Genomic DNA, 25,106 nt, shown 5'->3' with positions numbered 1-25,106 from the left:
TCTTGGCCACATGTCATGTTTCTTTTGACTTATTTCACTATTTGACATTGGTAACTGAGGTCCGGATCACAATCACTGAACCCAGTGTGCTGGGTTTAAACCCTGGTCTCATCCATAAAGACATGGCTACAAAGGCTGACTTTTCGTGGATTATAGCCCAATTACCAGTTTATGAGATTAGGAAGACAACGATGTACTGCACCATCATCTATGAAAAGCTACTCCTCAATGAGCTCTGAAAAGGAAACTAAACACGACCCAGATGGGACTCGAACCCACAATCCCCAGCTCCGGAGGCTGATGCCTTATCCATTAGGCCACTGGGTCATTACGTCGCTGCATGTGAAAAACACCCTTTATCAAAATAATATCTCGACCTAAATCCGATGGTTGGGCATGTAATTGAGCATCTACCATCAACTATACACTTTATTAAGCACAGAAAATGTTACCCACGGTACAGCAACGGTTAAAGCAATAGCTGTAGCCGTCCACAACAATGAGAAACGGTGGACCTTTATCTCGCGATACCAACAGAGGTTGCCGTTGACAACAGTTTTGCTGTTTGATGCTTTTTTTTCTAACCTTGTGCAACAGGGAGGAGCTTGTAGGCCAACTGGCCAATCAGAGGTCAGAACGACTCAGGGCGTTACATCTGCGACGTCACGTCTATTGTAAGAAAAAAAATACGAGAAATCTGTAAGGTAAGCGCGTCGCACATGGTATGTGACCAAATGTACATTTTAAACAAATGGATTATTGCTTTAATCGTTTGAGTTACTGTCTTTGTCTGTAATTTTAATGTATTATATTTGTTTCCATGAATTTCAGCGGGGTTTTTTTGGTGTTGGTTTACCAGACAGGCTCCGTGTGCGATGGGCCACATGGTGTTAGATAACCGGCTTGGTTTCATGACTAACCGACAGTTACCTGCTGGCTAATTCGCCCCCTGCTAGCTAACTTGCTAACTTGAGTTAACCAGAGTACGCTAGCGAAAGCAGTCGTTCGTACAACCGTTTAATTTTTAATCGTTAAATTACCGTTTTTCCACAGGGACTGTATAACGTTAGTGGAACCGTTTGTGTTGCTCAACGGTCAGGAATGTCAGCTGGCAGCGACATCGGAGCGCGACTCACCCAGTTCAAAAACAAAGGGAAAGATGCCAATGTAAGTCCTGCCAGTAACGACCAGCACAAACTATCATCATAAACGTGTTCTATGTAGATACGCATCCACAGTTGTGTTGAATCATAAACATTTTGTGTTATGGGTGTCGACATTTTCAGGAGCTAAGGCGCCGGAGAGCGGAAGTCAACGTGGAGCTCCGAAAAGCAAAGAAAGAGGATCAGATACTGAAGAGGAGAAATGTCCATAATCTCTCGGACGAGCCTACCTCTCCTCTACAAGAGAAAGATCCAAACGCACAGGTAGTCACCAGCTGATTCTACTGTCCCTTTCACACTCATGACTTGGCCGGGTCGAATAAACAGGACGCAACTGAAGCACATTCAGCCGGTTTCCGTGTGTTTACCATGTCTGAAACATCTGATTGATCTATGAATGTGCTACAGTACTCTCCATACGATCAAGTGACACCACCCCGGGACAAAAAGTCTAGTCAGATTGAACTTTTTTCAAATTGAAGGTTGATAAATTCATTTAGAAAGAGTTATTGATTGTCAGTATTAAATTCCTACCGTGTTATGGATGCTCTGAATATGCATTGAGTGCGGGAAACGTGTTCCAGTAAATGTTGTGGGTTATTTTTAACAGCTGTTTGACCCAGGTTTCCTGTCCAGATAAGTAATCCTCTTCCGTCTCTGTTCCCATAGCCTCCTCAGCACTGGTCAGTGGAGGAGATTGTGGGAGGTGTAAACAGCCAGAGCCTAGATCATCAGCTGCAGGCCACACAGGCAGCCAGGTAAATTCATCTTGAATAATACTAAGACTGAAAAATTTTAATGTGATACTGTGGCAGTGCAGACAACCAAGATTTTGGTGTTCAAGTTCTCTTAGATTTCAAACATATTCTTTTTGAGGACATGTGACTTGTTTCTGTTGAGGGAAATCAGTTTGTCTATTCCCAAAACTGTTTAACATGATATTCCCTGAATTGCCCTCCAGCCAGTTGTTACTTTACAACCTTACTTTCTCTGTGCTTGAAGTTACCTCGATTGACCCGCTGTCTGTGTTTTGTTTTTTTTTCCGTCTCCCTGATATGTAGAAAACTCCTTTCCAGAGAAAAACACCCACCTATTGACGGCATTATTGCTGCTGGCCTCATCCCGAAGTTTGTTAGATTTCTGGCATTGTCTGAATGTCCCCCCATCCAGTTTGAGGCAGCTTGGGCCCTGACCAATCATCGCCTCAGGTACATCAGACCAGACCACCGCTGTCGTAGAAGAAGGGGCTATCCCAGCTTTCATCAGCCTTGTGGCATCGCCCCACCCACATATAAGCGAACAGGCCATTTGGGCTCTGGGAAACATTGCAGGTACTGTAGCCTGTCTCTATTTATTTATTTCTGCTGCTGTTACTCCATTAATACATTCTGCACTGTCATACTGTTCATCTCATGTGCCCTGATATTTCTGATGTTAGGATCTGTGTGCAGTCATGCTTCTTTTATTTTGCCTGGAGTTGGTGTTTGTCTCTGCAGGCTATAATACTGAAAGGGTTAATGTTTAAGGGCGTGCCATAAAACTCTCAAGTGTGTTTTTGACACATTGAGGTCATGGTCCAAGATTGTGAGTGATAATAAGGAAGCCATGGAGCCTTGGTCTTTTAGAGATTGAACACCTGTTTGGTTGCTTTCTTTGTCAGAAAAAGCATTAGAATAAAGCATAATGAAAAACAGCCTGGGCGTATTGTGGTCCTAGAATAACATGCAGAAGGTTCTTTAAATGAAGGGCTGCCTTTAAAATGCTCTACCATCCTTCATGGTTACCACATACAGTAACCTCTAATGATATTAATGATATGAAATACTTTTTTCTGTTCTGTGATTGCATTGTTGACCAAAGATGACTGAAAATGTCTTTTGCCCAAACTCAGGTGATGGATCCAACCAGAGAGACCTAGTAATCAAACATGGTGGACTCCAGCCGCTCCTGGCCCTGCTGGCAGCCCCTGACCTGTCTGTTTTTCCTGTGAGTTTAAATTGATAAACATGATTGCACTGCTGGGTTTTTAGAGGCACTTTTATGTTGCATGACGCTACAGCCCTGTTAAGACCTTGTATGTTCTATCCAGATACGGTTTAGGCATACTGTAGTTACACACACAGCATTAAAATGTGTCTCTGGTAGCATGGACATATGTATCCCCTACCACATTAGAATCCGATCCTAATTTCTCTCTGGTTGCAGCTGCCCCTGTATTTTGAGCTGTGCACTTCTGATCTGATCACCTCAGTAAACTCTTTAATAAATTGCAGTGAGGAAGTGAAATCTGAGCATTTATTTGAATTGCAGTCATTAGTAAATAAGTATTTTGTATTTATAGTCATCGACTGGTTTAATGATTGGTAAAATTCTGAGGGCTTGAATGAATTCTATTTGTAGGTGGTCCTCTGTATACACATTGCTCTGAATAAATTTGAGTCTCGTCAGTGTCCATTTATACTGTATCCTGCTCTTACAACTATCATGTTAAAACACTTTGAAGTTCCAAAATAACACTTGCCTTTTAATCCACCATACCAGTCTGGCTACCTGCGCAATGTCACCTGGACACTGTCCAACCTGTGTCGGAACAAGAACCCGGCCCCTCCTTTGACCGCGGTGCAACAGCTGCTTCCAGCCCTGGTGCGTCTCCTGCACCATGACGACAGGGAGGTCCTAGCCGACACCTGCTGGGCTGTGTCCTATCTGACTGATGGCTCCAATGAGAGGATAGAGGTGGTGGTACAGGCTGGCCTGGTGCCCCGCCTGGTACAGCTTCTCACCTGTGGGGAGCTCTCCATTGATGGTATGTGGTTGAGAGTTTGTTAAATTCAAAAGTTGCGGTTATTTCTGACATTTGAAAGTGCAATTAGTGTGCTGTCTACAATGCTAACAGGCTTCAGAGAGGTATGTCAAATTGTAAAATCAGCATGTGACATACAGTATTTAGATACTTTAGATTGAACTGTACTCGTTGCCATCACCATCAGCTTTCCTATTTATTATTTCTAAAATTGTGAGTACTTAAAATAATCAACCTACTTTCCTTCCTCGCAGACTCCAGCCCTGCGGTCCCTTGGCAACATTGTTACTGGGACAGATGAGCAGACCCAGTGTGTTCTGAATGCAGGTGCCCTGGCGATGTTCCCTGGGCTGCTGCGTCACCAAAAGCCCAATATCCAGAAAGAAGCAGCCTGGACGATCTCCAACATCACCGCTGGCAAGGACTCCCAGATTCAGGAGGTTATCAATGCAGGGCTGATTCCAATCGTGGTGGAGATCCTCCAACAGGTCAGGATTCATTAACAGACAGAGAATATAGCGTCCAAATAAAATTAATTCATTTCATAATATGCATAGTCATATTTAATTCACCAGTGTACGGAAGATTGTCCCCCGGTTTTCCCCCATCCTAATTACCCCCCCTTGAACAATGAACAGCCATAAGGTAGCATCTGGGCTCAAACTTCAGTTCTGAGACCAGAGACTTGGTCAATAGCAGCGGTATTCCTAGTACCTTAAATGCATATTGTTATATGCATGTAGACTGTTGGCATTATATGCCTGATTTTACTGTGTACAGAACCATAGTGTCAAGCTGTCATATTGTCATATTAGATAATCACATAAACTAATGACAAAGATCACTTAAATTTACTTACATTTGGCTGCCCAGTTCTGATTCCACCACTATATAATGGACCAGCACAGTCACTTACTTCTCTCTGATCTCCTGTGGATTATGCATAGTTTGCTTATTTTATGAACAGATAAAATAATTTTCTGGTAGGTAGAAATATATACATAATGGTTCATGGTTTTTAAATTCACAATGGCTCATTTAGTATATCTTTAGCATCTTTTCATGTATTTCCTATACTTTTACCTGATCTAAAACATCAGATTTATTTTCTTTTTAGGGAGACTACAAGACCCAGAAGGAGGCAGTGTGGGCTGTCACCAACTATACCAGTGGTGGAACAGTGGCACAAGTGGCCTACCTTGTCCAATGCAATGTGCTGGGGCCTCTGCTCAACCTACTGACAGCTAAAGACAGCAAGATCATCTTGGTGATCCTGGATGCAATCTACAATATTTTACAGGTATATCGCTGAGACTTATAACTCTCATTCTCCGCTATATTTTTGTTTTTGCGTTGGAGGTGATTGCAGCAAAAGTCATGCATAAGGATCTGATGTTAAATTACTTCTTACAGCTGCAAGGAAGATAATATTTTTAATAAATGTAAGAGATATTAGCCTTTGCACACTCTGCTGTGGGTAGATATTTGTTTTTAGGTCCCAGTGGAATTTGAGATTAACACAGTGGGTTTCTGAGATTAGAAAACATGTAGGTCTGCTGAATTTAATCTCACATTATAGATTAAATGGCACAGACTGATTCTTGACAGTCACAGATTAAATTGGGACAGTGGTGCAGTGGTTAGCACTGTTGCCTCACAGCAAGAAGGTTCCAGGTTTGAGCCCGGGGCTTTTCTGTGTGGACTTTGTGGAGTCACCCTGTGCCTGCGTGGGTTCTCTCCGGGTACTCTAAATTGGTGACTCTAAAATGCCCATAGGTGTGAATATGATTGTGAATGGTTGTTTGTCTTTATGTCTGCTTGCAATGGACTGGTGATCTGTACAGGATGTACCCTGTCTCTTGCCCATTGACAGCTGGGATAGGCTCCAGCAACCCCACGACCCTTAACGGATAAGTGGTATAAATACTGGATGGATGTATGGATGGTCACAAGTTCATCTCTTGTGTGAGGAAACTATTAATCTTACAGTTTTTCCCCTTTCCCCACAGATGGCATACAAAGCTGGTGAGATTGAGAAACTGTGCCTAATGATTGAGGAGTTGGGTGGTTTGGACAAGATTGAAGCACTGCAGTCTCATGACAATGAAGCTGTCTACAAGTCCTCTCTCAACATTATAGACAAATTTTTCTCTGAAGAGGTAAGTATTATTGATAATGGCCATCCCTACAGAAGAGGTTTTTTTTTTTATATGAATGCAACTTGAATTTTATATTTGTTACAGTAGCTTCACTTGACGTGTTAAGAGTTGATTGTGTGTCTTCGCTCTTGTCTGTGGCAAAATATGTATCATGTGCTGAAGGCTGCAAGACTTATGGCCTGATTTGTTTGGATAGTTTGTCACAAATGTGATATGAATCACTTCCTTCATCAACTGGAGTAAACACACACGGAAAAAATTAAAAGACTGGCAGAAGTACGACTACGTTGTCAATTATATGACTCATTCACAGATTAAATGACAACAGTCTTGGCAGAGCCGGCAGGGCAGCAGAGGTTTCTTGTGTGATTACTCCTTTCTTCTTACTGTTGCCAAAGAATAAATGTGAGGTGTGGTGCAGCATAAACAGTAGCCTCAGCTAGATGTTGGCTGGTTTATACAAGCCTACCTTCAATAAATTGACACAATACTTCATTTTTAATGAATGTTTTACATTTCATGACTAACCTTCAATGTGAATCTAAAACTAACCTTTAACATGAATCAATTCAGAACAGACCTTTTCTTGGCTGACCGACATTGTCCGCAGAATCTATCTTAATCCGTGTCTATGAAACCATCCCCAAAACATGCTAAGACTTGGTTAATCCTCTAATGCTCATCTCCATCCTGTCCCTCTTGTCTTTCAGAATGAAGAAGATGAGTCTGTGGTTCCTGAGGCTACAGCAGACTCCTATGCTTTCCAGATCCCTGAAGATCAAAGCACTTTCCAGTTTTGACACATCCACTTTGCTCTTTGTAACATGAACTGAAAATTCTCACCTTGTTAATATTTTTGTATTTTTTTTTTAACATTTCAACCTTGTACATAACAGTACAAAGACAAAATATTCCTGTTTTGAAAAATATTTGTATGTAAATAAATTTTATTAATGCATAAGGTGTAATGTTTTATGAGACTGATCAGGGAGACGAGCTTGATTTATTTGGTGAAAAGATGGGAACAACCAGTGTTTAGGCGGAAAATAGGGAATGAGAGGAGATTATATTACCATGTCACCACTAGGTGACACTGTGCCTATTCTATTTGCTTGCTGTGAGTCTGCATCCTGTAAAAGATCCTGCTGCCTTTGTAGTGGATGTAAACGATTCTATGAGTGAAATTTAATGTATTCACAGTGTATGGTCATGATGGCTCAGGGAGGAGCAAAACCAGGCCCAGAGATTTGATGTTAAAAGTCACTTCTCATTGCAGATTTGTATATTGCCCTTCCCTGAAAAATCACAATATGCTTATCAGGGCTTATTGGTTGAATGTGGCAGACGCTTAGTTTAAAAATGCCTATTTTTAGTTGACATTGTTATAAAAATAGTTATTGTCTAATACTGATCTGAGTTCATTAGAAACTGAAACCACTCAACCCGATATTATCACAGTATTCACATGAATTGTTCGACTTGTTCATGTCTAATTAAGCTGCAGAAAGATATCCAGATTAAGCCCGGAAAAGAAAACTTTACCTTCAAAATAAAATCAGATCTTTCGTGCCACTGTAATCAGGTAAAGAAAAAAAAGTAACTTTATTAAACCTGAGACTAACACTAACCTCTCTGGCAAACGTTTCGCTTCAGTTTTAAAATCAGTGATGTAATGTAACAATTGTGCTTGTTATCGAATTTAAAGAACAAACTTTTTAAATAGGTTTAGCTGAACCAGCGCGTTGCTTTATCCTGCTTTTATTTTGAACGCGTTACCGGATGTACTCTTATATCCTCTCCCCCCCTGAGCCTGCCTGTCTGTCTGCAGGAGCACGGTCTACACCATCACCACCACCAACTTCAGTCTGAGCTGCCCGGGCAGAGTAGACGCCTGTCCGGATGGAGGGCAAACCGTACACCTGATTTTTATCATTATCCGTACCTTCGCGGCATGAACGACATTTGGGAATGTAGATATTTGCATTAATTTTTTTTTTTACAAGAAAGGGGCTCAAGATGAGAGTGTTATTCCAGCGATGTGATTATGTTACCATTATGTTACTGCATAGACAGTCAGCGTGATTTGCTATGGTGATACTACAAGCTAACCTCAAGCTAGCAGAGGGATTGTTTTGGGAGATACCTTTTTGAAAAACTCATACGCTGACACATGAATTAGAGACTTTTTGTGAATTTTCATCAAGCTGGAACACAAAGGGGAATGTCTAACCAAGGAGTTAGGAGAAATGGCCCAGTAAAGCTGCGGTTGACAGGTAAGCGAATTTAAACCCCCTCCTGCGCCGCTCGGAAACGTTAGCAGTTAGCCTGCTAGCCAACCAGGCTAACTAACGTCTGCTGATGGTACAGCAGGAAACTGGCGAGTGAAATATAATAATCTTAACTCTTAATATGACTTATGCGTAGTGTATTTCATCGCACTCATTTGGTTTAATTTTAACTGATTGTAACTCACGCTAACGCACTAAACAGCACTGAAAGGAAGCCAGTGAGCCTTGCTCGTTAGCAAAAATTAGCTGTAACCTACCCTAACTGGTTATGTTGGTTAATAATCCAGCAGGCTAATGCTATTTGTGACTGGTTATCTCTTTTGCATCATTGTAATGGGTTTTTCCCAAACTAGCCTAGATTTACATACCTGAGCTTGGCATCGGTAAGTCTGTGGAAACGTCCATCGATCCCTCTAGCACTAAGCCTAGTTTATATACTTATTTTCATCACTTGTTTATCCATACTGTCATTAAATACCATTGTATCTGATCATCTATTATTAGGACTCGTCCTCTTCTCTGCAGTCTTGTTCCTAGGAAATTTCAGGAGGTGGAAGACATAGCGTGTGCGTCTTCATATTTGATCTTGAGCCGTGGGTTCACGTATCACAATTGTTTTAAAAGCCAACCTTTGATCACACTCTCTGGTACTTTTCCTAAGGTCCTTGGTATATTTAGATAATGCCTTTCATTGTGGTATATAAAGTAGATTCGTAGAAAACCACAGAAAAGAGATACCATTATATCATATGGTGTTCCTTAAAATATTGCTCCAACTTATTTACCGTGTATGCATTTTGTAACTAGGCAAACATTTTCTGGTTTGCCCAGACTATCTTTCATTTACTAGGATGGAGATGGCATTTATAGTATTTTAGGTTTAACCCGCATTGATGGATGTATGCAGGAACCAGATTTCCAACCTTTCACCCCCAGCATCTTCTGGTGGAAACCACATCAAGTGATAAATCTGATTGTTGTTTAGAAGATGCCACTGCTGCACTGAAGCAGAGATCAGAGCACCTAGAACTGACTCAGTCTGATAAGATGTTTTTACCTGTATTTGGTGATAGACCAATGACAATTTATGTTTTTAAGACTCTCAATAATGCAGTATATCTTTGAATTCATGCAGCAAAGATTAATGACAGGCTTCATTATATAGTTTTGTAGGTAGTACATTGCGTGACTATAGTGTCTTCTCATTCAACACAGTGTGCTGCATCATGTGAACCACAGCTTCATTTACGTACATGGGTAGATTAATACTGTAAAGAGAAATTAACTCTCAGGGTGCAGAGTGCTATGCAGCCGTCCTTACTGCTCGCCTGCCCTAGGTTTCTTTTTTTCATCCCTCCATATGGGGAATGGTTTTAAATGGGCTGCAGTGGTCTTCAGACGGAATCCCAGGAATGTGAAACCTCAGAGAGGAAATGTGAGTCTTTCCCGATCATAGACACATCCTCTGTCTGTCCTTCACTAGAGAGAAAGGATAAGGATGACAGTGTGTGTGTGAGTGTGCGTGCGTGTGTGCGTGCGAGGGGAGGGAGACATTGGGATTCATAAGGCAGAGAAAGACCAGAATTGCTGCTCACACAGCGATGATCAGTAATGCTAAGTCAACATTTAGACTGGTGCATTCATTGCAACTAAACATGTGTGTTTAGCTGTGACCACGCTTGATTTATGCGTCTGAGACCGTGTGCATTTAGACCTAACACTGCATACCAGCCGTAGTCCAGTTTCACCCTGTCTGCTCTGTGGTCTCATAGTTTGCATGTTTTTTTTTTCTCTGTAAGACAGAAGCGGAATTGGTAAAACCAAAGGCTTGGATCTAAATGAGTTAAGGGGTTTTGAACTATTGTTAGGTTTCAGAATTGTTTTTGTTGTTGTTGATTTTCTTTTGTTTAGTTTTTGCTTGAGGTTTGGCTTTTATTTTCACTGTGCAGGGTTGATAAGCAAAGAACTTATGGACTTTTGGCCCAAAATGCAATATTTTCTTTGTGACAAATTAACAATTGCATTTGAATTCAGATAAAATGAAAAAGACTTACCTGTTGGTGGTAGGTGACTGGCTGTTTCCCAGCCTTCATCCCTCTTGGCCACCATATGTTCTCTCTAAGCATGAGCCAGTCAAATTGCGTTAAAACAATGGCTCTGAATCAAACAGGCTTTTTTGCTTCACAATGCTATTTTAATTAAAATTCTGATAATTATAGATTTCAAAGTATTTTTGTTTCTGGCTTACCAATAAATTGTTGTATGCTTAACCTTCTACCTTCCAAGTTGTCCTTCATGTGGCTACAGGGCTTTGCAGAAGTGCTACCAAGGCTAATTGCTGTGCTGTCGCTAGTAACACTTACATCTGTCTCCAGCTGGGGTAAGCTACCCCTTCAGAGGCTCTCACTTTATTTCTTTGCTTTTCACTGTTTTAGCCATAAGTCTGCGCTTCATTTGAAGTTGTTCTTAGATGCAAGTTTTATTAATAAAACAATTACCCTGTTGGTTCAGCCGATGCAAACTGGGGCTCAGCTCCAGTCAGTTTTTGCTCTGGGTGTGTTCCTCACAGTAAATTTGACTGGTTTTTTGTTGGGACTCTCCTCCACCAAAGTGAATCTTTTCCTAGATTGGTGTCACAGAGGTATGACGGTTATAGTTTGCCACCCTCGCCGGGATCCCCTCTTGTCATGGCAGTGGATTATAATTTGTGTAGGGTGGGTTTACACACACTGCAGGGTTTTGATTGTATTCATCCCCAGTTTAGTCATCCAACACTGCATCTAAATGCCACCTTCTAGTTTCTCACAAATGCTTTTTCAGGGATCCTCCTTAAGTCTGGAACATTTATCTGGGACAGCTGCTCTTTGAAGCTTAAATTAATAAAAAACATTGTGGTTTGAGTTTGCTAGTAGGCAGTGTGTCGTCGTGTCCCCACAGAGCTTGCTGCCAAGGTTGTAAAGGAGAGCAATCTTGGGTTTCGAGAGCTGTTATTCCTAACACTGCAGGGAGCCGACAGTTGGTGTAGTTCCCCCTCTGCCTCCTTCGGAGTCAGAGGTGGTGTATGATTTTTCTGAAGTCGAACAAGAACAGGGTGTTTTCCCTCACTTTTCCCCACTGGATGGAATCTGGAGTTCCTCAAAGGTGAATGACACAAGATGTACAAAGGGATGAATCCATCTCTCTCGCCCCCATTCAGATATGGCCTCTTGGCTGCACTATGCTGTCGCTGCCTTTGCTGCTAGGGAGGGAGTCTGTCTATGTGATCCATTTCCTCCATTAGCCTCCAGTTGGCACGCAGCAAGCAGGGAACGACTGGAAGAATCATCTCAGGATTCTTCCTGTTGTGTGTGAGCGCGTGACACTCAGGCAAGCTAGGAAAACCCACATGAACATTTTTCATCTACTGTCATGCTTTGTTTGTGTGTATGTGTGTGTGTGTGTGTGTGTCCCTCACTGTAACATTTTGGGAAGCTGGTGCTTGAGCTTGTGTGTGTTGAAGGGGGGAAAAGCCAGGAAGCTGGTGATTAAGATAAAGATCCAGCCTCCGTCCCTGGCCCAGCATTAGCACTGGGGCAGAGTGCATTTTAGGGAAGTTATCAGGGACCCACTGTCTCAGCATTCGCTGTCAGCTCTATAAAAGTACAGCTGTGTGTGTCAGCTTGTTTGTATGTCCAAGCACAATGTTTGTGCTCTCAAAACAGAAGACAAACACACACTTTCACGTGCACATGCACACAGACGCACTCATATACACAGTAGAGCTTCCACAGGATGTACTGTCAGCACGCGATGCTGAGCTAAATTAGGCCTGTCGGCTTCCTAAAATATGAGGAATGAATGTTACAAAAAGTGCACCATGGTGATAGTGAGAAACCAACAGGAGCTGTCAGCTTAGTAGTTATGATGTCCACAAGGGGTTGCAAGATAAATATGCATAATGGATAAGTTCTGTTCACATTAGAAGAATTTCAAAATGTACAGTAAGGGAAAAGACATTTAAGTGGTAAATATTTACTTTTTTTGGCTAATTTGTTTGATGAAGTAAAACAGCTTGAAATAAAAGGAAATAAAATACTATTATTTAGGAATAGTTTTCTCTGTTGCTGATGTGGCAGGTCTGTCACAGATATTCCCTTGTTTTTATTCCACAATTTTGAGTCTCCCTACCATCTCTGACGCACTTCTTCATCCTCACCTTGAATGGATTAAGTCGATAGCAGTACTTCTGCTCGCCAGTTTTTCTGTCCTCTGCATTTGATTTGAATGAAAGCTGATTACATAGCGATCATCACATTTAATCAGCACATTGTGAGCTGCTGGTAGTGTGGGGACTTGGGACTATGCATGTGCTGGTGGTGTAATTTATTTTGTTACGTCTAAGCTGTTTCATTTCTAAGTGGCTTTTTTTCCTCCCCTTTTAAACAATACAAAGTTTTGACAGTTGAAATGTGGGACAGAGTTCGTGATTATGATTCACCCGCACACAATAGACATGAGTCATACAGTGACATGTTTATTGTGTTGCTCTCTGTTTTATATGTCCCTTGGACCATCTTAATTTAGGAGCAAGCAATACTCTGGCAGAAAGTGCAGTTTGACCAAGTTATGAGGCAATTAATATAAGAACAGCTCAAAAATTCTGATTGCTGCAGAATTCGCCTCTAAGATACTGGGCTGTTCTCAAGATTGTCATCAGTTTTATCTACATTTGTGCTACCCTACACACAATGAGAACTACAGGGTAACAATATTAGCATTTCTACAAAACAGAACATTGACCCCAGGAATGCAAATTCAAACTCAATATAATAATATATAAGGAGGGACCCATAGAGGGTTGCTCATAAACCTTAGCTTGACAGATGCTAAGAAAAGTAGCACCTCATATCTCTACTTCACCACATTGAAAAGTAATGTTATGTGTTTTGAGGTCAGTGGGCGACTTGCCTTTGCTGTCCACTGCCTGAAGGCAAAGATTCGGTGCTTGTGCTGTCGTAGCTAGCATTCGCAAAAGTATGATGTGTTGAAGCCTGCATGCTCATTTCCATACTGCTTACCTCTGACTTTCCTTTGGAATCAGACACTTCTTCTTTGACTTGGCTCCTTGTATTATCTCTGAGCCTGTCTATCACTCTGATTTCTGAACATGCAGTGGAGCACAATGTGCTACTCCTCATCTCAGAAATTTGAAGGGAGGTAAGTGTGTATGCACACACGGACATGTGTGTGAGTGTGATAGAATAGATGTGTTTTTAGCTTGGAGAGTGTGTGTATACTATACATTCTTGCTTGGTGGCCTGTGTGTGTTTATGTGCTTCAGCTCAAACATTTTACACTTGATCTGCCAAGACAAGAGAGCAGCCCAAATAGGGCAGTCCCCGGCTGCTGCTGTCAACCCTCCTGTCGTCATCGCCTCTTCCATCAGCTCAGCTCGTGTTCATATTTTTCTCATATATCTTATTAACTCTCCTCTGGTAATTCCATTAAAGTCCTTCTCTTTTTTTGTCCCCTCCAACATGCCCTCCTCTCACTCACTGCTGCTAAATGTTTTTTCATGGTGCCATGTTTACTGTGAAGCACTGAATGAAAATTTAATTAAGTGACTCGGAAGCCCAAGTTGTCAGTTAAAATATTTGTCTTCTTTTTGCTTGTTGGTCTTTAAAGACTTCCATGTAGATTAAAGGTTTTTAGACTGATATCAGATTTTTGAGGCTGATACTGATATTACAAAGTTCAACAATGTGTGCCCTGACACATTAAAAAACACAGTTTTTCTTGTATTTCCTTTTCATTTTACATAGATATACTTTTATAAACCAACTATCAGCATGTTATTCATCCTGTAGCTTGATTGTTCGGGGTAAAGTGTTAGAAACTTATACAGAAAAAAAAATATCACTTTCGGAAGTAGCCAGTGATAATGGAGAAAAGTGTGTTCCTGCTGTGTAATACCCATTTCTTATGATGAAAAGCTCTGTGGTTTCACGTTCACCCATGACTCTTATCTTTTTCTTCAGAGCTCTCATCAAAAACCAGCCCTGTAACTTGCAAGTTAACCATTTTATGGTGCATGCCAACAGTACTCCCACGTGGTGATATTGGAGCACCCAACAACTATCATGGAAATGGCTTTCAACTCAGAATTGTAGGAGTTCATCTGTCAAATTCTTATTTAGTTTCGCCTCTCTTTGCAAAACTACTCAATGTTAACAGCCTTGGTATTTTAAGAAATAGTAATGGATGGATGCAGCTATGAGAGAAATGCTAAGAGATGAAATGCATGACAACATTGGGTAGTAAACCTATTGAGCAAGTCTAGCATACAAAAGACTCCTTTGCAGTGACAATATCCGATGCTTCTGATTTTAATAGGCTGTAGTTAAATGGCAAAACACTGAAGGCTGTCAGTCTGTGCTTGAATCTGTTCTCCTTGGCATCTGAGGCAGACGTCAGTGCAAGACTCTATAAAAGTATGAAATGGTCTCAGTTTATGTTATTCATAAGAGCCCTTGTGTAAAGTGCATTCTCTGTGGTAAGAGTAATTAGGCTAGGTAATGACCTGTGTTTCATATGCAGTGAATGACTTAGTGAGTCATCTGGCTGTGAATGCTGTGCTCAGTTATCATCTAGTGTAAATATGCAGCATTATAGGTTAGTCTGTGTGCACAGTCCTTGTCAGGAAAGCGATGATGTGGCTGTGTATGTGAGTGACTGTGGTGTATCCGCTTGATCTTCGCTCTAGCATGTGGGGTCACTGTGTTGTGGTTAGGTTTTGTAGCACAGCACAGAGCTCTATACCCAAACTTCCTCAGGCTCTGTTTAGTCTGTATCACTAGCATATACTTCAATTGACCACACACACGCACTCCACAGGTTCTATATGCTCATTCACTGCTCATGTAGCCGTCCTCATCATATGGAAACATTTTGTTCACTGTATGACGCAGCCATCCCAGCTGTGTTTACCATTTCTGTTATCAGTAAATCTGAAAGGAAATACAGGAGACAACAGTTTTCAGATGCAGCAGACCAGACAAAATAACATGGCACATTTTGCTTAATTTGTAGTCAAAACATGAAAAATTCTCATTGCACAATTAGTAAAACAAACAATAAATGTATATATCTTAACTTGACATATTTTCACTTGATATCACCTCATGACTCAACTCAAAGCTGAACTTGTGGCCTATTGGGCTATTTTACTTCTCTAAGATGAGCAAAGTCTTGATTTTGGAAAAAAAAAGTTCTTACTGTCCACGATTTTGAAAGAGTCACCCTCTGTTTCTAATTTACAAAATGGAAGGTTAGTGTAAACACTTAATAATATCCACTTTAGTTTTGATTTGTCAGTTATGTTTTTATAAGTGTGTTGCTGTGGAAATACATAAACCTCTGAATGTGTGTGTGTGAGAGCTGTTTGCAAAGGAAGAATTTCTGTTGGTACTATCTAGTGTGCACTCTTTTTCATCATTGTTTTAATACCAAATGTTACTGCATGTGACACACTAGCACATCTGACTCCGTCTGCATAATACATATGCATAGTAGTTAAGATCAGCAGTACTGTCACTGGCTGACCTATCTTTCTTCCTTTTTCCAGTAATGAACAGACACTGAGTCAGTGTAGTGTTTATCTAACCCATGACCCATGGCTCACCTGGCTGGCAGTAGCTCAAGTACAGCTGTATGGTTACTGTGATGATGGCACATAGAAGACTGTCTGGCTGACTGGCATTTTTGCTCTGCTATTCCTGTGATAGAGTAATTTTGGCAGTGTCGTGTGGTATTTTATCTACACAACAAATATTTTATTATTGTAGCCCTTGAATCTAAGGATTTATCAAGAGCCACCCTTTCGATCTTTCCTTACCCTGTTCATCTTCTAATCAAATGAAGTTGTTTGTGGGCATCTTAGTTACTCCTCTGTGCTCATATTTCTTGCTGTGGGGGGAACTCCCGGGTTCCTGGTGTGTGGAATTATACCCTGTCGTCTCATTGATATATTTGTTTTCAGTTGACTTGTGGATTTTCCTATTACGGTTAGCACATTTAACACAACCACAGGAAAGCAGACAAAGAGGAGCGCTGCTCTGGAGAGATGTCAGCTGTGTGCAGCTGGTCAGTCCTCTATTAACTCAAGATGAATGCTGCTTGATATCTGATCGGGCCTTAATGATTTGTTTGGAAACATTACTGCTAAAAATGACAAATTCAAGCTGGCTTAGTATTTTCAGACACAGTCTCTGCATCTCAAAACAGCGCTGTATTTTAGGACGAATTTGGTATATGTGGAGACTGTGACTCAGTGATGAAATCTCACAGGGCACTGCCAGTCTCATAACTCAGCTTTACTGTTCTCCACTCATGACCTGCGTTTTACCACGTAACACACAGGGAGCTTACATGCTTTCTACTGGACTGAAACCTTTTGTGCATAAGATATTTGGCTGAAAGATGATCTCAGGATAAGACTTGCTGCATCTTACGACAACAAAGAGGTCCACTGGATTCAAAGCATGTATATATATGATTGTTATTGTTTAAGAATATATTATCCTCTCTTCATTGCATGTATTCTAGGTCACAATATAGCTTATGATCTTGCTGTTTTTCCAAATAGCTTTGTGAAACTTAGTTCTCAGGCTTTGGTTGTTTCAGTCAATCCTTAGTTTTTATCTGCTTTTCAAATTACTTTGGAACTTGGTGGCATCTGTGTACTTCGGAGCAGGAAAATGGAAAGACTGAACACCTCAGTATTGCATAACAGCCTCGGACTGGAGAGGAGGTGGGCTTCAATATGCAGAATACATTAAACTTTCCAAGTGCTTCACAAGGATTTTCCTGCAGAATATGGAGGAGAAATATCACCGTTCTTCTTTTCATATGGCGAGAGCATAGCATTTCTGACAGCCTCTGAGAATTATGAGGGAGGGTAAAAACCAGAGTCTTAAAAACTTAATTTGGAACATGTGAAAAGGCAGGTAATTGCTTTACAAATGTGATTTTTCTGCAGTGTTGCTCTTGCACTTTACTGCATCCTGCCCATCTCTCTTCCTCTCACTGCCTGAACTTTCTACCTCCCCGCTTCAACCTCTCGTCATGTGTCTCTGTATCCTGCTTTTTTTTCTCTTCAGTCGTTTACTCTCTTTTCTTTCTTGAACAGGATGTCTCTCATCTCTCTGTCATTTCTCTCTCTCTTCCTTCCTCTCCCTCACTCACCCCCGGATCTAGTCCAGACAGCTGACAGACGACTCTGCCAGTGTGGCTCCAGTTTGGTGTATTTTTTTTCTTTATCTGTTTTCAACTTATGATGTACCACACACAACCACACACACACTCACACACACTCACTCACTTCCTGTACCAGTCCCTCACCACAGTACAGTACTTATTGTTTGTCAGAGTTTGCTTGGGGACCCCAAGGAGTCTGTGGGGGGATTCCAGGGACTCTTAGCAAAAATAATAAATTAATTTGAATTTAAATCACTTGGAGGTATCCTAGAGCTTGCATAACAATGACCACAGTAGTCATACATTCCACTGTCATCACTGTTATCTTCCCACATACAGTGCTTAGACTTGCACAAGTTAATACCAAATCAACAGAGAACATTATACCAAATCAACAAGAATGTTTATGTATATCAAAATCTGAAATATTTGGCAAATCCTAAAGAAGTAGAGCATGCCACTGATGCGGCCAAGAAATGCAAGTAAAGCTATTAAATGAATGTTGTTGGCAGTCCCATAGTTGGCCTCAATCTCCATCTTTTTTGCAAAAAACAGTGTTGCTTTTAAATCTCAGTTGAACAATGTAAAATCACGCAGATTAATACAAATACAAGCAAAAAAAGCAACATAAATATTAACTATCTTGTGCTTGTGAATAAAGAAAAATGCTAATTTCTCACTGGTATTTTTTGTTGTGTTTTTGTTTTAAGAAACCCAGTAGAAGCAGGATGGTAGGTTAGACTTTATGGATCACACTTTCCTCCCCCTCACTGTTCTCCTGCTACTGTTTCTGCAGACAGACTCTCTCTCTATCTGGTGGACCACTCAGCATGTCTACTGTACGAACACATAACACACACTTGCATACAGTGCCACTCAAATCACATCCCACTCTCTCAACGTCTGTGTTTTTTAGTTTAACTGTGGGAGAGAGATGGTCGGAGGACATGAGTGATGCAGTGGTTTTTATTGTGGAGATGAGGATCAAGTATGGTGCTGCTGTGCCACACCATCCCACTCCACTCTTAACATAATCACAATAACAGCAGGATTTACCTCCCCGTTGCTGAAGTTTCAGAACTAACGAAAGATGATTCCTTCATTGCTTACTACAGTGCTTTAGCAGCAAGGGGTTTGACCCATCATTTACCAGCAGCAGGCATGTTTTCGTTCTGCAGCTATTTATTGCTTTGTTGCATTCTTGAATATAATAATTCATATTAGTCAGAGATTTCACAACATTTTGTAACATGCATGGCAATTCTGTTGCTTGCTGACAAATTTACTGTTTGAATCTCTTTCTCAATGTAGCTGTAAAAACAACAGCCTGAAGCACAGTGTTTCAGTGAAACCTTTAACCACAAGGGTACAGGTCTGTGCAACAAGAGGGAATAGAGTTTGAAGTTGGATGCTGGAAAGAAACTTAACTGTTTGACATAAAGTGGAGGTCAATAATTTGGCACTGATTAGTGGCATGAAAATGGGAGTAAGAATGAATACTTCTGAATGCAACCAGTGTTGTCCCATGCTAATTAATGTACCGTCTTTGGCCCATGTAGGCCAAATACAGTCAGGATCTTGCGATCTTGTTATGGATGTGTTTTTGTACCACATTGCTTCCCTCCACCCACACGCAACAAAAAGCCCTGCGCTCCACCATCAAAGTCCGCCAGGCTCAGTTGAATATTTATGTGTACACAGAGACGAGGAAAACTACTGTAGCCTGAAGTAACCTCTCTTCGTGCCATTCACACTCAGAGTGGCAGGAAACATGGCGAGCGCTGCCCTGTCTCCTGCTTTGTTGCCCTTTCTCACCATCTGTCTCTTTTACCTCCGTCTTCACAGTAGCTGTCTGTCTCTCACCATTCAGTCTCACACATCTAACTGCTATCTGTTGAGCTTGCTTCTCAGGCCCTTCCTCTCTGTCAACAGGATAGTTAATACAGTAGCCACATGAATAGAAAGATATCACATTATATTTATGGTAACTAACCTGAGTGGTTTCACTCTCCACTCTACTCAGCCTTAATTGCACACTAGCACCTAACACTGCACAACATGGATTTTATTTGATCTTTGCATGCCAGCTGTAGAATGGCCAAAGCTTTAAGTGAAGAGGATGAGTCTTTTGAAATTTGCAATGTTAGCAGTATATGATATGGAACAATATTGCAGTTGGTGTTTGAAGAACTTGAACAAATTGCAGCAAATTTTGACATTGAGCCAGAGTTAACTGTCCAGTGGTTTGGCAAGAGGGAACTTTTTTGTGGTTGTTGTCACGAGATAAAATATTTTTTTCAAAACAAAGCCAGAGTGTGAGTTTGCATACATTTGTGTTGTGTTAAATCGGTGATTACCTGAATGTTTTGTCTTCTGCCTTGCACCTACAGGGGCACATCATCTCATGATGCCTTCCATGGTAGCACTTCTCTTGTATACTGTTTATTAGTGCCTTGTTTGGCCCATGTGAAACTCAGTGGAAATCAGAGCGCATGTTAGTGTGTCTGTGATGCTGTGGTAGTGTCTCAGGTAGAAATTAGTTTGTTCAATGCATATGCTGTCCCTCGTTTTCCTTAGATTTTCCTCCTCTGGTTGTGGGATACAGAGAGGACTGGTATGTTGTATTACCCAGGGCCTCATCTCTGCCCTCCTTCACCCCCTCTCTTCTTTATCGCACTTTCTTTTCCTTTATCCTCCTTTTAATTTTCCTTGTCATATTTCTCAGCTTCTTCTTACCTGTGTTTTATTTGTCCCTATCCCCTCTTCCATCACCACAGTTCTCCTCTTTTATTGCTCTCTTTTCCTCTTCTTATTGCTCTCTAGAACCCCACCTCCCCACCCCAACCTCTGAATACTGTTTTCCACTTCATAATCATGGTCGTCATCTTATTCTACCCCTGTCTTTTCTCATTCCCTTGTTTCTAAGGACTAACAGGCCATACAGAGACAGTTAATAAATGAATCCAGGCATCCATATGGGAATGAGCACACACATACATGTAGCACAGACACATATGCAGCTTGTTATTCTCATGTACAGACACACAAACACACAATCTGTAAGGAGATAAGTGGAAACTCTAGTGTAATACCTGCTAATAGAGCATCCTCACAACTATTGTTGTTGTTTTTTTTTAAGATTATGTAAACATCACAAGGAGAATGTTTTATGCACACAAGTACAGTGCTTTGACTGGTAATCAGCATCTAGAATTAGTTAGAAACTAAAGTATTGCTGCATTTTTTGTGTCTGTGAGCTTGTTATGTGAACAGCTGCAGGGGCTAATTTCAGTTTGGGAGAACCTCAACCTCCAGCACACAGAATCACAATACGCAAAACCTTTTACGGTGTCATTGTCTTCTTTTGTCCCTGCCTTAGCCACATATCAGTGAAACAAAAAATCCTCTACCTGTCCAAACCCACATAGTTTGAACTTGCATGACTCATATGCAGTGGTCTCCCGTGCTTAAATACTGACAAAGATTGCTGTGCTGCATTCCTGAGACAGTTGTTGCATGAATCATATACAGTATGGTCAAATGCTTTGTGCTCATAATGAGGCTGGACCGACTTTACATCAGCTAAAGCACGTGCAGATAAAATAAGCTATCTCCCAGCCATACGTGTACCTAATGAGTCATATGGGAATGACTTTCCTGTGGTATGATATTACACCTGACTGTATCTAAATTAAACTTGAACCTAAATGCTTCCTTTATGAGTATTAGATTTACTTTGTGACTCAGTCTTCCGATGAGCCTGACTCCCTCTGGCTTGTTTCCTCCTCCTTATTTCTTTTACTTCTTTATCCCTCCCTCCATCCTTCTCTCTCTGCTTCATGTCACCTCTCTCACTTAGTTTCCTAAATTCTCCATCTGTTCACTATGAGGCAGCTTGACCCCATCTAAAAACTCATTTATCTTATTCGCTATGATCTGTCTTAATTTCAGTCTCTCTACACGTTGCCTCTTATCCGACTTTGGCAATTTCTGTTAATGTGCTGTAAGAATACCATGATAGCTTCCTACGGTGCGTTTGCACATACTGACACAAAGTAGCTGTCAGTGTCTGGCCTCTCATGCATCTGTAGTTATGGGAGTATATTGTGTTGAGCATGTAATTTACATACTCTAATTGGAAAGTTGGCACACACCAATAATGCCTTTGATTTGTTTTCACATCGTTCTTCTTTTTAAATAAATAAAGCTTAAAGGTCATTTGCGTAATAGAGTAGTAAACAACTCTAAGTGTCTGTTTCTTCTGGAATCAAGATGATCGTGATTGGCTCTTGCCTGGCTTACGTTCACACTACATCCAAGGATATTTGCATTAAGTTGAACCTCTCTCAACTTCCCCCTGCAGTGTAGCTGGCTGCTTTTTGAGTCTGTCAAGCTCAGCAGGGGATGGGGCTATTGTCATTCACAATGAATTGCAGCCATCGTTGTCCCAGCTTTCTAAGTCGGTATGTGTGATATGTGTGTTTTAGTGAATGAGCTAAGGGCAAAGACTGAGCAAGTTTACTCTTGTTTGCCAGCAGGGCTTCCTCAATTGACTTCCTATGCAGCTATAAATAAGATACCAGAAAAGTGGAGTTTCTGTATTTTTTTTCAAATCTGACATTTCATCTTTGATTCCAACATTAGATTTGATAGTGTAATAGCTGCTCAGCTTTAATATAGATAAAACCTGTAAGTAAATTTTATGTAAAATTTCCCATGACAATGAATTTCCAAACTAACTTCAGGTCTATTTTCCTCATTCTTTTATCCCTTCTCTTCTCTCATCTCCTCTTATCTGTTTCCGCCATCCTGCTACTCCTTGCTCAGTGTAAACACTGTGTCACTGCCAGAATGTCATCACTGTCAAAATTCCCTGGTCCAAATTAACTTCTCCCCTTTCTTTCCCTCCCTCTGCCTCCCCATATTTCTCTCCCATTCTCCCCCTCTGCTGTCTGCGTTCCACAGATTTGTGACTCTAGATAGACCTCTCTCTTCCCCTCCTCACATTCCTCCCTCCCTCCCTCCTTCTCCATTCCACCGTAGATTCCTGCCTCCAGATGAACATTTTGTCTTTACCTTCTCACCCCTCTCCAACCCAGCCCTCCTCCTCAGTGTAGTGACTACGTCCCACTCCAGATTCCTGACTCCAGATTGTTGGCGTCTCCTCTGGGGAGCAGAGAGGGGAGGAGGAGAGGGATGGGGGCGTGTCAGCTGCAGACTGCTGGCCAAATGAATGACATAATTGGCATCCTGAGCATTCACTGGGCTGGAGAGAGGCTGAGGGTGGGAGGCTGGAAAGGAAGTGCAATGTAGATTAGAAGCCCAGTTCGGCAACATTGCCCAATTTTAGAGACCCATAAATGCTAATGCTAATTCACACCATGCCATCATTATTTTTTGCTGTGTGTGCTTTTAGCAGTAACATAAAGTTGGTCACGTACACACAGAGTACTTGTGCTTGACATTTTGCCAACATGTATTCTCTGTCTGTTCTAGAGAGTGAGCAAGCCCGCCAGGGAGGCGTGAGGAGGGGAAAAGGAAGTATTTTGTTTAACTATTGAACAATGCTGTGAATGAGACAGCATGGGGCTGTAGCAAGAGTCATAACAGGGGCAACGGCGAAGGATGTGGGCCTTCCCTTTTTAGATATGAATGACAGTCACTAATGACTCAGGGGATGCCATGTGGTGTCTGTAGTGTCTGTAGTTCCAATAAATGTAAATGTTAGCTTGCTGGGAACTGTGAAGAAATGTGCTCTTTATGTGTATGAAGAATAGAATAAAATAGAATAGTCTTAGAATATAATTGTCTTTATTGTCACTGTTTCAAAACAATGCAATACTATTTGGCAGCTCTAGAATGACAGATACATATAAAAATTCAAAAGAATAAAAATAATTAAAAAAAAAAAAAAATAATGACTATAAAAATATAGATGATATTTACAGTGATATATAAGATACAGTACAGTGATATGTATAATATATACAGTGGTATGATATGTACAGTGGTTAAGTGCAAAATGAAAGAATGTAAAGTGCAGAATCAACATTGCAAAGAGGAGTCTGGGTGAAAAAAGAAATGTTTATATATACATTTAGTGGTTTTGCAGGCCTTAGAAGGTTTGCAAATTGCTTAAAGAAAACTCTGCAGAATGCAATTTTTCAAGTATACATATGACAACACATTTTCAGTTTAGACCTTTTATGATGCTACATTCTGTGATTTATGTGACTGCAGTATGGCCTATTTAGTTGAAGGAAGATTACATTTGTTGTTTTCAAATCAAATCAAGCAATAAGCTTAAAATTGAAAGTATATGAACCCTGTGAACTGGAGTGTAGCACCCTGGGTCACTGCACAGAGCTCACATTGGCTAGCGTCAGGTGAAGTATGTGCAGAGGTTAAGAGGAATCAAATTCTGTCTGTGGGCCACATGCACATTTCATTACTTGGTAACCTAGATTCTGGAGAAACATGGGATGTTCCTTCAAAGTATGACTTTCCCCTGTATTATTAATCTTCCCACTTTGATGGTGTTTTGGTACAAGTTTCTATCAGCAGAGCTACCTGAGGCCTAAAACATTGTTATCATAACTGCATACTCAGGTTAGGATAGGTTTGCAATTCTAGGTCATCACATGTCTCAAGGAAGCAGTTGTCCCTTAGGAAAGATTCATGTTCATGAACAACTTATTGGTAGACAACCACACCCCACACCCCGTCATCCTACACTTTTCAGCTCTGTCAGGTTGGAGTTAGTTGGAGGTTTAAAATGATCTAGTTAATGATTAAACTTGACACCACACCGTGATCTGTTAAAGATATCTCAGAGGCTCATGACTTACTTCTGATGTCTTCCTTACTCTGCTTTGCATTCAAATGAGCTCTACCAGGTTATCTTCCGGTTAACAGAAGTTCTGCTAAACAACATTTGAAGTATTACAACAGAAGCCTTTACTGTCACCCTGAAAGATTTTATCCTGGGGGGTTAGCTGTGAGACTTGAGGCTTTTTCAGGCTTTCTAGACAGCAAACATTTCCTTTTACACAATTCTAAACCACACTGTTGACCATGTTCATATTTGGTGACACTTCAGTTTTATGGGCATAATTTTGTGATGATTCAACATCAACACAATAGAGTAGTAAACAGTGACATTAGGCCATTACAGAATCACAGTTTCAATCTGACTAATGGTTTGGCTGTCACACTCACTGACGGTTGATTAATTGTGCTCAGTTTAAACTTTAATTCATCATTACACTTAATTTTCGCAGTATAGCCAAAAAGGTAAAGGAAGCTATTGATAACATTTAGATGACAGTTTTATGTGAAAGCAGGGTGTGTTTTTGAGTAGTTTAATGACATGGAAGTTTAAATCAAGACAGAAACAAGCATGAATGCTGTTTTCAACCTTGTTGGCTGCAATCAACTATGCTGCATTGCAGGTGGAAAA

General features: G+C 40.9%; 2 protein-coding genes and 1 non-coding gene across 4 annotated transcripts in view; 2 read left to right on the top strand and 1 right to left on the bottom strand.

Annotated features, from left to right (window-relative positions):
* Nucleotides 1-254: 254 nt before the first annotated feature.
* On the bottom strand, nucleotides 255-327 carry trnar-ccg (transfer RNA arginine (anticodon CCG)). The gene has a single exon. It is a non-coding gene; the product is annotated as a tRNA-Arg (tRNA).
* A 360-nt stretch (nucleotides 328-687) lies between these two features.
* LOC108875763 (importin subunit alpha-1) lies at nucleotides 688-7,086 on the top strand. The gene is given in 12 exon segments (XM_018664880.2): nucleotides 688-722; nucleotides 1,054-1,167; nucleotides 1,287-1,427; nucleotides 1,833-1,921; nucleotides 2,225-2,360; nucleotides 2,362-2,494; nucleotides 3,055-3,149; nucleotides 3,705-3,983; nucleotides 4,221-4,454; nucleotides 5,084-5,266; nucleotides 5,976-6,125; nucleotides 6,836-7,086. Coding segments are annotated over 12 exon segments (1,647 nt in total). The 5' UTR covers nucleotides 688-719; the 3' UTR covers nucleotides 6,926-7,086.
* Nucleotides 7,087-7,944: 858 nt separating this feature from the next.
* Nucleotides 7,945-25,106, top strand: part of LOC108875765 (E3 ubiquitin-protein ligase SMURF2) — a 62,166-nt gene continuing 45,004 nt past the window's right edge. For both annotated transcript variants that reach the window (XM_018664884.2, XM_018664883.2), the window contains exon 1: nucleotides 7,945-8,398. In XM_018664884.2, the coding sequence (XP_018520400.1) occupies nucleotides 8,347-8,398 (52 nt within the window). In that variant the 5' untranslated portion in view covers nucleotides 7,945-8,346. The remainder of the gene's footprint in view (nucleotides 8,399-25,106) is intronic.

The sequence above is a fragment of the Lates calcarifer genome, linkage group LG5 (genome assembly GCF_001640805.2).
Source record: "Lates calcarifer isolate ASB-BC8 linkage group LG5, TLL_Latcal_v3, whole genome shotgun sequence".
Lineage (NCBI taxonomy): Eukaryota > Metazoa > Chordata > Actinopteri > Centropomidae > Lates > Lates calcarifer.
Note: the sequence above shows the minus strand (reverse complement) of the source record. Positions and strands in the feature narration are given on the sequence as shown.